This window comes from Nansenia antarctica (assembly GCF_963989245.1).
Source record: "Nansenia antarctica genome assembly, chromosome: 14".
NCBI lineage: Eukaryota > Metazoa > Chordata > Actinopteri > Argentiniformes > Microstomatidae > Nansenia > Nansenia antarctica.
The window spans coordinates 31,946,474-31,958,519 of record NC_137684.1 but is presented as its reverse complement, the minus strand read 5'-3'; the positions used below and the strand labels follow the sequence as shown (position 1 = coordinate 31,958,519).

Genomic DNA, 12,046 nt, shown 5'->3' with positions numbered 1-12,046 from the left:
AAAATATGCTTGGCCGATTAAACTGTACAACGTATTTGACGGGTTGTTTTGCAAAAACATTTATTATCCTAAATCATAATTTTTTCTGTGCACTCCAGGGAACTTCATATATATTACGTGAGAGGTTGTATTTACATTTATTTGACACATTGGTATCAATTTCAAAGCGTTTCTCTTGTTCTTCTGCCACCGTTTCAGTCTACGTGCGTACGCCTGGGTCAGAGTGTACGTGGAGGACCTCACATTCTCCCACCAAGTTAGTTTTTTTTATAAATCTCAGAGTAGCGTAAGAGTAGCGTACGCCTTCTTTTGTGCGTACACAACATTTATACATGAGGCTGCTGGTCTGTGTGTGTGTCCATTATGAAGTTTCCACTCTCTCTAACTCGTTATGCTGTCTATCTATCTATCTATCTATCTATCTATCTATCTATCTGTTATGATGTGTTTTCAAGTGTGCATAGATAAATTGTAGACATTAAGCATGAACTCACTAGTCAGCTATATGTTGTGAAACTGCTGGCTAGGCTGTCCCATATCTGGGTCAGGAGAACTGTTGCTCAGTGAGGAAAGTGGGTCAAGTAGCCAGCGAGGAGAGTGGGTCAAGAGGTCAATATATTTAGGGAAAGGCAGGAATCATATGACTGAGGTTGCCAGGGAGAACAGCCCGTTAAGGGGTAAAGAAGGAGAAAAGGGGATCTCATGTTAGTGAGTTGACAGCAGAATCATGATTGACACTAAACAGCTGATGGCTAACTCAGCAGTAATTTGGGCCATAAGACTGTGCGCAAGGGAGAGAAGGCTCATTCACATTGTGGTGCATGGACGATGTGGATCTCTGATCAGATGAATAAATATCTTCAAACTGTCCAACCTGAGCTGACCTTGGTGATTTCGATTGATTCATTCATTGGGGACAAACCATCATCATATCACTATCTATCTATCTATCTATCTATCTATCTATCTATCTATCTATCTATCTTATCTATCTATCTATCTATCTATCTATCTATCTATCTATCTATCTATCTATCTATCTATCTATCTATCTATCTATCTATCTATCTATCTATCTATCTATCTATCTATCTATCTATCTATCTATCTATCTATCTATCTATCTATCTATCTATCTATCTATCTATCTATCTATCTATCTATCTATCTATCTATCTATCTATCTATCTATCTATCTATCTATCTATCTATCTATCTATCTATCTATCTATCTATCTATCTATCTATCTATCTATCTATCTATCTATCTATCTATCTATCTATCTATCTATCTATCTATCTATCTATCTATCTATCTATCTATCTATCTATCTATCTATCTATCTATCTATCTATCTATCTATCTATCTATCTATCTATCTATCTATCTATCTATCTATCTATCTATCTATCTATCTATCTATCTATCTATCTATCTATCTATCTATCTATCTATCTATCTATCTATCTATCTATCTATCTATCTATCTATCTATCTATCTATCTATCTATCTATCTATCTATCTATCTATCTATCTATCTATCTATCTATCTATCTATCTATCTATCTATCTATCTATCTATCTATCTATCTATCTATCTATCTATCTATCTATCTATCTATCTATCTATCTATCTATCTATCTATCTATCTATCTATCTATCTATCTATCTATCTATCTATCTATCTATCTATCTATCTATCTATCTATCTATCTATCTATCTATCTATCTATCTATCTATCTATCTATCTATCTATCTATCTATCTATCTATCTATCTATCTATCTATCTATCTATCTATCTATCTATCTATCTATCTATCTATCTATCTATCTATCTATCTATCTATCTATCTATCTATCTATCTATCTATCTATCTATCTATCTATCTATCTATCTATCTATCTATCTATCTATCTATCTATCTATCTATCTATCTATCTATCTATCTATCTATCTATCTATCTATCTATCTATCTATCTATCTATCTATCTATCTATCTATCTATCTATCTATCTATCTATCTATCTATCTATCTATCTATCTATCTATCTATCTATCTATCTATCTATCTATCTATCTATCTATCTATCTATCTATCTATCTATCTATCTATCTATCTATCTATCTATCTATCTATCTATCTATCTATCTATCTATCTATCTATCTATCTATCTATCTATCTATCTATCTATCTATCTATCTATCTATCTATCTATCTATCTATCTATCTATCTATCTATCTATCTATCTATCTATCTATCTATCTATCTATCTATCTATCTATCTATCTATCTATCTATCTATCTATCTATCTATCTATCTATCTATCTATCTATCTATCTATCTATCTATCTATCTATCTATCTATCTATCTATCTATCTATCTATCTATCTATCTATCTATCTATCTATCTATCTATCTATCTATCTATCTATCTATCTATCTATCTATCTATCTATCTATCTATCTATCTATCTATCTATCTATCTATCTATCTATCTATCTATCTATCTATCTATCTATCTATCTATCTATCTATCTATCTATCTATCTATCTATCTATCTATCTATCTATCTATCTAGCTGACAAGGAACAGTGCCAGGACATGGGGTGGGGAGGCTCATTCCTGGTTGGACTTTAGGATTCGTTAAGACAAAATGAACACATTCCCCCGGTACTAACATGACAGGGTCGCACATGAACAGAACGTTACAGGGCTGCACATCAACACTTTGGATGAGCTCTTCTTATGAGCCTCAGAGACTCGAGAGTCTTGACTGTTTGAGCCTCAGAGATGAACTGACGGTCACACACACACACACACACACACACACACACACACACACACACACACACAGAGTCTTGACTGTTTGAGCCTCAGAGATGAACTGACGGTCACGTGTGTGTTGTTGTTCGCCTCCTCAGATCCCTCAGGTGAGCTACGCGTCCACGGCCCCGGAGCTGAGCGACAACACTCGCTACGACTTCTTCTCCCGCGTGGTGCCGCCCGACTCCTACCAGGCGCAGGCCATGCTGGACATCGTCACGGCGCTGGGCTGGACCTACGTCTCCACCCTGGCCTCGGAGGGCACCTACGGAGAGAGCGGCGTGGAAGCTTTCATCCACATCTCCAGAGAGTCAGGTAGGACTGGGGGGGGGGTAGGTAGGTCCTGAGCCCAGACCTGAATAAACATGAACATCTGTGGGGTGATCTGAAGAGGGCTGTGCACTGGAGATTCCTTTGCAATCTGATTCTGAGCACTTTTGCAAAGAAGAGTGAAGATATGATGATGTGCCTGATGCTTTAACAGGGGTGTGTAGACTTTTTATATCCACTGTACATGGATTACATAGTTTCACATTGAGCACATCGGCCATCTCAACAGAGCTTCAGATACCTTCATGTTCCAAGCCACTGAATCTACCCAGTAAACAAGGAGTCCAAAAGACGTCCTCAGGGAAGCCGGAATGTGGGTTCAGATGACGTCTTTAGGATGTGAAGAAGATTCTGTAGTGTAGTCTATAAGACGTCCTAAAGACGTGATCTGGACATCAGTCTGAGAGAGACACAAACCCTCTCCATTCAGGGTTACAGCGATAGCCTCCTAGTATTGCAATTCCTCTCCTGTTCCCCCTACTAGCACATAAAGCTAGCCATTCTATACAAATATGTTTTTAATTTTGGCAGCACTTTATTTTAGTGTGAGGGACTCATTTGTGGCTTCACAGCCACGCTACACTCCATGTTGTTGGGGGAACGGGTGACCTTGAGATTAGGGAGGCTAGCCAGTGACCCCAGGTAGCCCAATTAGCTACTTCTGAAACATTTATAAGATACAAATGAGTTCCTTATAAAAGTGTTACCGTTATTTAATTAACACCTAAGTAATTTATCGCTCCACAATTCCAACGAGACAACTGCACGCCAAAATTACTCTTGAGGATAATCAGTTGAGAACGCACCAGGGTGGAAGCTATCAGGGTTGGTATTGGGGCCAACAAATGTAGGGTTTTCTTGACGTATCACGACAACTATTTTAATTGATTCTCCGTGTAATCACCAGTAAGTATACATCCTAATCAAGCCATCAACTTCTCTCCGAGCCCCTTTCACCCCACTCAGACATGCGGCTGCATATTAATTACGTTGCCGAATAGAAATTCATAAGCCGTATGTCAGAGGATTAACTATGTATGTGCAGAGGGGACCTGAGCTGTGTCTCTCTGCACTGCGGCAGGCAGGGGAACAACACTGATCCATGAGGGGTTCTTGTTGACGCTTAATGGATCAATCACAGCCACTGATTGGCAGGAAAGTTCTCCACCTGTTCTCTTACAGGTTGGAAGCAGTTAGTGGCTTCACAGGTGGAAAGTAATGGTTTCTACAACAGCATGTTTGGATACTGGATTCTGATTGGCTAGCAACAGTGGTAAATATCCCAACAACCTTCAGTTCAGACCGCAATGCGCCTCCTAATCAATCTGATTAAGAACACCTGTGCTGACCTACAATGCAATGGTGGATCTTGTTTATGGGACTATATTCTGTGGCGGTAGGATATATGATTTCTGAAACGATTAATGATTGTAAATACATGAACTTAATGTTACAACTGTGTATTTATGTGTATTTATGTGTTATATTATGTGGTGGCTGTTGTAGAAAAGCAATTGACCATTGGAGGGCGGGGGTTGTGGACTCATTTACCACTGTACAGGGTTTTCCTACTCGGCCTCACCTCGTGCCACAACCCTGTACCAGTGGTGAATGAGTCCACAACCCTGTACCAGGTTATTGCTTCCACACAGAACTGCAGGTGGGGATGGATTCCACATAATGGGCACATACACGGCTTTGTTGCTCATTAACATCCTTTCTTTAAGTGGTGATTTGCAGGCAGCGGTGCTGCGTTCTCTGGTCTCCTGTAAGCCCGTTAGAGCTCCACTCTGCCAGTAAACATTTGGGAGCGCCAAGCACCTGAGTTGAAATACAACCCTAGCTTAGTGCAGGGTGTAAAGTGCCATGTGCAGTGCGCATGGTTCAGCTGTTCAGCAACCTGACTGACTGACTGTGGGAAGAAACTATTTTTGAGGCGGGTGGTGTGTGAGTTGATACTTCTATAGCGTTTTGGGGATGGGAGGAGTGTGAATAGTGCATAGGCAGGGTGGCTGGTGTCTTTAATTCATGACCTCCTGTGGTTCGTTAGCCCCGAAATAGGCTGAAGGGCGTTTGTGAGCATGACAGTCTCCTTGTGGGTCTGTCTGCAGCCTTAGCAGACCCAGGTTAACACTAGAACAGACGTGCCTTTTCACCTACTAAAAGAGCCGCCTCTTTACAATGCTCAAGCTGCTATTTACACACAACGACCACTAGTTAGCCGCTTGTAAATTAGCCTGCTTTTCTACACAGAAAAACGTCAAAATAGCTTTATACTAGCTTATCCTGATGTGAATTAGAAAATGTAAGGATGCTGGGTGGTAGAACGCACATATCTAGGACAAGTCATGAAAGGAGGGTCCTGAAATTTGAGTGCAAAGATATAAACATTTGTCTTTACTCACTCTCAAATAACCCCTCATGGCTGTGTGTTAATACCAAATAAAGATGGGCTTTAACATCCGATTAGCAACCAAACGGAAGATTGTGCTAAACAAAACTGACACACGGACACACTGACACGCTGACACGCTGACACGCTGACACACTGTCCTACATCCAATTACATCCATACGTCATATCCATCTGATTTCTTAGGGCAGTAACATTCTGAGCCTATGTGAGTTAATCTGAAAGCTTGAATAAAACAACAAGCAACCATCCACGTCTGTTTACCAAAGCAGCTATGTCCTGATTGGGAGGCAGTGAATGCTGTGACCCACCCCATCACTGTACCCCCCCCAGTACCTCATTAGTGTACCCCCCTTCCCTAATGGGGTCTAACATGCATGGTCTAATCTCTATGTAAATAGTTTAAGCAACAGTAATCATGACAGACGACTGTCCTGTAGAAGGTGTGTGTGTGTTCATCATGAGAGAACAGAAGTGGGCAGAACAGAGGGGAAGGGCAGCTGTATATGTTGTGATTAATAATTAACGTGAGGGTTTGTGATTTAATGCTGTTCAGTTGGGGAGAATGATGAAGATAATACCTGCTAGTATAATAAAAAAAAAATAACAATAGGAAGTGCAACACAACACCAGTTTAGGAAAAGTAAAAAACGGAGGGAGTTATTTTATTAAAACATAGGGTTAGGGTTAGTTATGGACAACTGAAAAACAGCCACAGGTGGAATTGACCTTGTGGAGGTTTTAGTGTTAAAGAACTCCCCAGGGGGTGTCAGAGTCATTCAGACAAGGTCGCCTCCATGGATGTATAACAGCAGCGCTCTACCTCACAGTAACTAGGTTTTTACTGTCCAGTGGTTTGGGTTTTTACTGTGTGAGCAATTCTCATTTCTTTAAAAGGGGGTCAGAATGCCACGGGTAATGAACTGAGAAAGCAACACTGGTATGACGCTCAGATATGGAACATCTAGGTGACGATAAGCCTCCGTGGAGATGGTGACACAGAACAGTCTGTTTTCTTTGCCTTTCAAGTCTAAAGCGCGTTGTAATCTCTCCACACAGTGACGGTTTATTTAGAAACCCTCCTAAACAGGACATGAACAGTGAAAAGCCCACAGCTCAGCTCAGTGAAGAAGAACTTATGCGTTGGCTCAAAGCCTTCTCTGCATGAAATGGGCTTCATTCACTTAATTAAATGCTGTTTCTCATATTGGACTGCTCAGGAGGTGTTTCTGAGGTAACATATTCCTGGTTTATGCAGTTAGGCTGTTAGGCGGTTAGGCAATTAGGCAGTTAGGCCCTTAAATACTATATTAAATACACTATATTAAACACACTATATTAAATACACTATATTAAATACACTATATTAAACACACTATATTAAACACACTATATTAAATACACTATATTAAATACACTATATTAAACACACTATATTAAATACACTATATTAAACACACTATATTAAACACACTATATTAAACACACTATATTAAATACACTATATTAAACACACTATATTAAATACACTATATTAAATACACTATATTAAACACACTATATTAAATACACTATATTAAATACACTATATTAAATACACTATATTAAATACACTATATTAAACACACTATATTAAACACACTATATTAAATACACTATATTAAATACACTATATTAAACACACTATATTAAATACACTATATTAAACACACTATATTAAACACACTATATTAAACACACTATATTAAATACACTATATTAAACACACTATATTAAATACACTATATTAAATACACTATATTAAACACACTATATTAAATACACTATATTAAATACACTATATTAAATACACTATATTAAATACACTATATTAAATACACTATATTAAATACACTATATTAAACACACTATATTAAATACACTATATTAAACACACTATATTAAACACACTATATTAAACACACTATATTAAACACACTATATTAAATACACTATATTAAACACACTATATTAAATACACTATATTAAACACACTATATTAAACACACTATATTAAACACACTATATTAAATACACTATATTAAACACACTATATTAAATACACTATATTAAACACACTATATTAAACACACTATATTAAACACACTATATTAAATACACTATATTAAATACACTATATTAAATACACTATATTAAACACACTATATTAAATACACTATATTAAACACACTATATTAAACACACTATATTAAACACACTATATTAAATACACTATATTAAACACACTATATTAAATACACTATATTAAATACACTATATTAAATACACTATATTAAACACACTATATTAAACACACTATATTAAACACACTATATTAAACACACTATATTAAACACACTATATTAAATACACTATATTAAATACACTATATTAAATACACTATATTAAATACACTATATTAAACACACTATATTAAATACACTATATTAAACACACTATATTAAACACACTATATTAAACACACTATATTAAATACACTATATTAAACACACTATATTAAATACACTATATTAAATACACTATATTAAATACACTATATTAAACACACTATATTAAACACACTATATTAAATACACTATATTAAATACACTATATTAAATACACTATATTAAACACACTATATTAAATACACTATATTAAACACACTATATTAAACACACTATATTAAACACACTATATTAAACACACTATGTTAAATACACTATATTAAACACACTATATTAAACACACTATATTAAATACCCTGTGTGGAAACTGTCCCTGCAGATGAACCACAGAGCCGAGTGATGAACCCAGTCTAATGATGAGAGAATGTGCATGTCTGTGTCGCCCATAACCAAGGACAGGCGAGGAGTCATCTGGGCTTATTTCTGTACAGAAAAAACAAGTCCAACTCTGAAAGTCTTAATCAGCAAAGGAGCAGACAAATGTATCACCAGAATACAGATGCAATTTAGAGGACAAGGACAATCCAACATGATTTATGTAAACGGTAAATAGCAGCGGACCTCAGATACAACCTTGCCGAATAAACATCTTTATTATTAACATTGAGAACCAGACTTCCGTTGACTACATTACATTGAGTCTTATCCTGCAGGGAATGTTTAAACCAGATAGAGGTTGACTGATCCAGACCAACAGCAGATAACCTCATTTAGCATTAGAAAGGCTGCAGGGCGTGATCATGTGTGTATGTATGTGTACACCTTCTCTGTTGAGATACCTCACAGATTATGATAATCCACACAGACTGAGCACTGTAAGACTGAACACTGTAAGACTGAGCACTGTTAGACTGAACACTGTAAGACTGACAGTCAGAAAAGCTGCAAGATTGCAGGCTAAGTGCAAGTATTCCTTTTCATTTATAGACCTCCATCTCAGAGAGGGAGAGGGAGAGGGAGAGAGAGAGAGAGAGACAGAGAGAGAGACAGAGACAGAGACAGAGAGAGAGACAGAGAGAGAGAGAGAGAGACAGAGAGACAGAGAGACAGAGAGAGAGACAGAGCGAGAGACAGAGAGAGAGAGAGACAGAGAGAGAGAGAGACAGAGAGAGAGAGACACCTCAGAGAGAGAGAGAGAGAGAGAGAGAGAGTTACCTCCTGCATGTAATAATCAGGTGTGACTGGCGCTCCAGTGTGATAGATGGTCGGCCATTCTGGGCTGATTACGCAGGTCTGAGATATGGAGAGTGACTGCCCTGTAGGAGTGCTTATTACACCTGCCCAGCTGACAACAAATCCCGTTTCACATCAGTTTCCTTGTAAAGGGAGGAAGTCATTTAGGGGCATTTTCACCTTTTTTTGCAAAAGCAAAAAAACAGCCACTGTTTTTAGCCTGAAGTAGCAGAGCTGTGCACCACTAGCATACAGTCGACCACAGCTGCCCTCCGATGTCGGCCACTTAAAACTGTCTCAGATTCATGTGATATTCCTCCTGCCAAGTCTGCAAATTATCACACTGTTCACCGGAGAAGCTGGCAGAACACCGAACGCAACGGAGGACAAGAGAGAGAATGAAAGAGAGGAGGAAGGAGAGAAGAGTGGCTGTGAGGAGGATGTGATCATAAAACATCTCCCCTCGTGTAACGATCCCCACGCAGTTGTCATGCAAGCATCCCGTGCTCAAATGGTTTAACACCAGAACAGCCGTGCCTTTTTACCTACTAAAAGAGCCGCCATTTACTATGCTGAGCTGCTATTTACACACAACGACCACTAGTTGGCCACTTGTAAATTAGCCTGCTTCCTACACAAAGGGTCCTTCAGGTATTGGGGAGGTATGAGGTTAGGGGTCGTATAAGGTTAGAGGTTAGGGGTCGTATAAGGTCCTTCAGGTATTGGGGAGGGGTTCCACGGACACACTTGAAGGTGAGCAGGAAGATTTGTATCTGTTCTGTAGCTGACTGGGAACCAGAGCAGAGATGTCAGACCAGGAAGGATCTGTTCTTCTGTTCATCTGTTCATCTGTTCTTCTGTTCATCTGGTCCTCTCCTCCTCTCATCAGCAGCCAGGCATCTGTCCTGGATGTGTTGCTGCTTCTCAGGCATCTGTCCTGGATGTGTTGCTGCCTCTCAGGCTGTCTGTTGGATGTGTTGCTGCCTCTCAGGCTGTCTGTCCTGGATGTGTTGCTGCCTCTCAGGCTGTCTGCTGGATGTGTTGCTGCCTCTCAGGCTGTCTGTCCTGGATGTGTTGCTGCCTCTCAGTCTGTCTGTCCTGGGTGTGTTTCTGCCTCTCAGGCTGTCTGTCCTGGATGTGTTGCTGCCTCTCAGGCTGTCTGTCCTGGATGTGTTGCTGCCTCTCAGGCTGTCTGTCCTGGATGTGTTGCTGCCTCTCAGGCTGTCTGTCCTGGATGTGTTGCTGCCTCTCAGGCTGTCTGCTGGAGATCTGTCAGGAGCTTTACAGTAATCCAGCATGGAGGAGACAAAGGCAGGGATTAGCTTCTCTGCATCAGGCCGTGTGTGTGTGTGTGTGTGTGTGTGTGTGTGTGTGTGTGTGGGGGGGGGGGGGGCGTCGAGGAAAGATTTGAAATGTTTGTCAGGTGTGGGAAAGAGGAAAGAGGCTTGTGTGGGAAAAAGATGTGTTTTTTTTATGTCAATGTCAAACACCGGGGAGGAGTCAAACTTTATGCCAAGGTGGAGATGGAGATGGAGGTGGAGATGGAGATGGAGGTGGAGATGGAGGTGGAGATGGAGGTGGAGATGGAGGTGGAGATGGAGGTGGAGGTGGAGATGGAGGTGGAGGTGGAGGTGGAGATGGAGGTGGAGGTGGAGGTGGAGGTGGAGATGGAGATGGAGGTGGAGGTGGAGATGGAGATGGAGGTGGAGGTGGAGGTGGAGATGGAGGTGGAGATGGAGGTGGAGATGGAGGTGGAGATGGAGATGGAGGTGGAGATGGAGATGGAGGTGGAGGTGGAGGTGGAGGTGGAGATGGAGATGGAGGTGGAGATGGAGGTGGAGGTGGAGATGGAGGTGGAGGTGGAGGTGGAGATGGAGGTGGAGGTGGAGGTGGAGATGGAGGTGGAGGTGGAGATGGAGGTGGAGATGGAGGTGGAGGTGGAGATGGAGATGGAGGTGGAGATGGAGGTGGAGGTGGAGGTGGAGATGGAGGTGGAGGTGGAGATGGAGGTGGAGATGGAGGTGGAGATGGAGGTGGAGGTGGAGATGGAGGTGGAGATGGAGGTGGAGATGGAGGTGGAGATGGAGATGGAGGTGGAGGTGGAGGTGGAGATGGAGGTGGAGATGGAGGTGGAGGTGGAGGTGGAGATGGAGGTGGAGATGGAGGTGGAGGTGGAGATGGAGGTGGAGGTGGAGATGGAGGTGGAGGTGGAGGTGGAGGTGGAGGTGGAGATGGAGGTGGAGGTGGAGATGGAGGTGGAGATGGAGGTGGAGGTGGAGGTGGAGATGGAGGTGGAGATGGAGATGGAGGTGGGACTGAAGCAGAGAGAGAGAGGTGTGTTATGGAGAGGAGGGTTACTTGTTTTTGAGGTGGAAGAAGAGGAGGAAGGCAGAAGGCAATGTTGGTGATAGATGTGATCTGGGACTTCCTGAATTGTCATTAATACATCTAGAATCAGACACACGATTTAAACAAACAGGTGTTTGTGGTTCGTTCTCTGTGTCATCAAAACCATCAGACTCAGAACCCTACGTCCTCCAAGCAGGGGTGGCAGAGGGATCTGAGGCAGTTTTTATTTAAAGTTGAGTGTCGCACAACAGTGGAAGGAAATTCTGTGTCTGCGGATCAAGTGGAAGAGGGTAGAGGGTGAAAAGGACGGGGCAGAGGACTGAGCCTTGTGCAACACGTTCTGATCTCTCAGTAAGACAGGAACACAACCAGCTCTGAGCTGTCTAGGAAACACAGCGGTCGATGGCATCAAAGGCTCTTAACTCCAGGAGGATCAGC

At 40.7% G+C, this 12,046-nt stretch overlaps 1 protein-coding gene across 1 annotated transcript in view; it reads left to right on the top strand.

Annotated features, from left to right (window-relative positions):
• LOC308170081 (metabotropic glutamate receptor 8-like) overlaps positions 1 to 12,046 on the top strand; it is a gene marked incomplete at both ends in the record, with an annotated part of 139,227 nt that overhangs the window by 60,523 nt on the left and 66,658 nt on the right. The window contains one exon of the mRNA XM_080544813.1: positions 2,936 to 3,152. Coding sequence (XP_080400939.1) covers positions 2,936 to 3,152 — 217 coding nt within the window. The remainder of the gene's footprint in view (positions 1 to 2,935; positions 3,153 to 12,046) is intronic.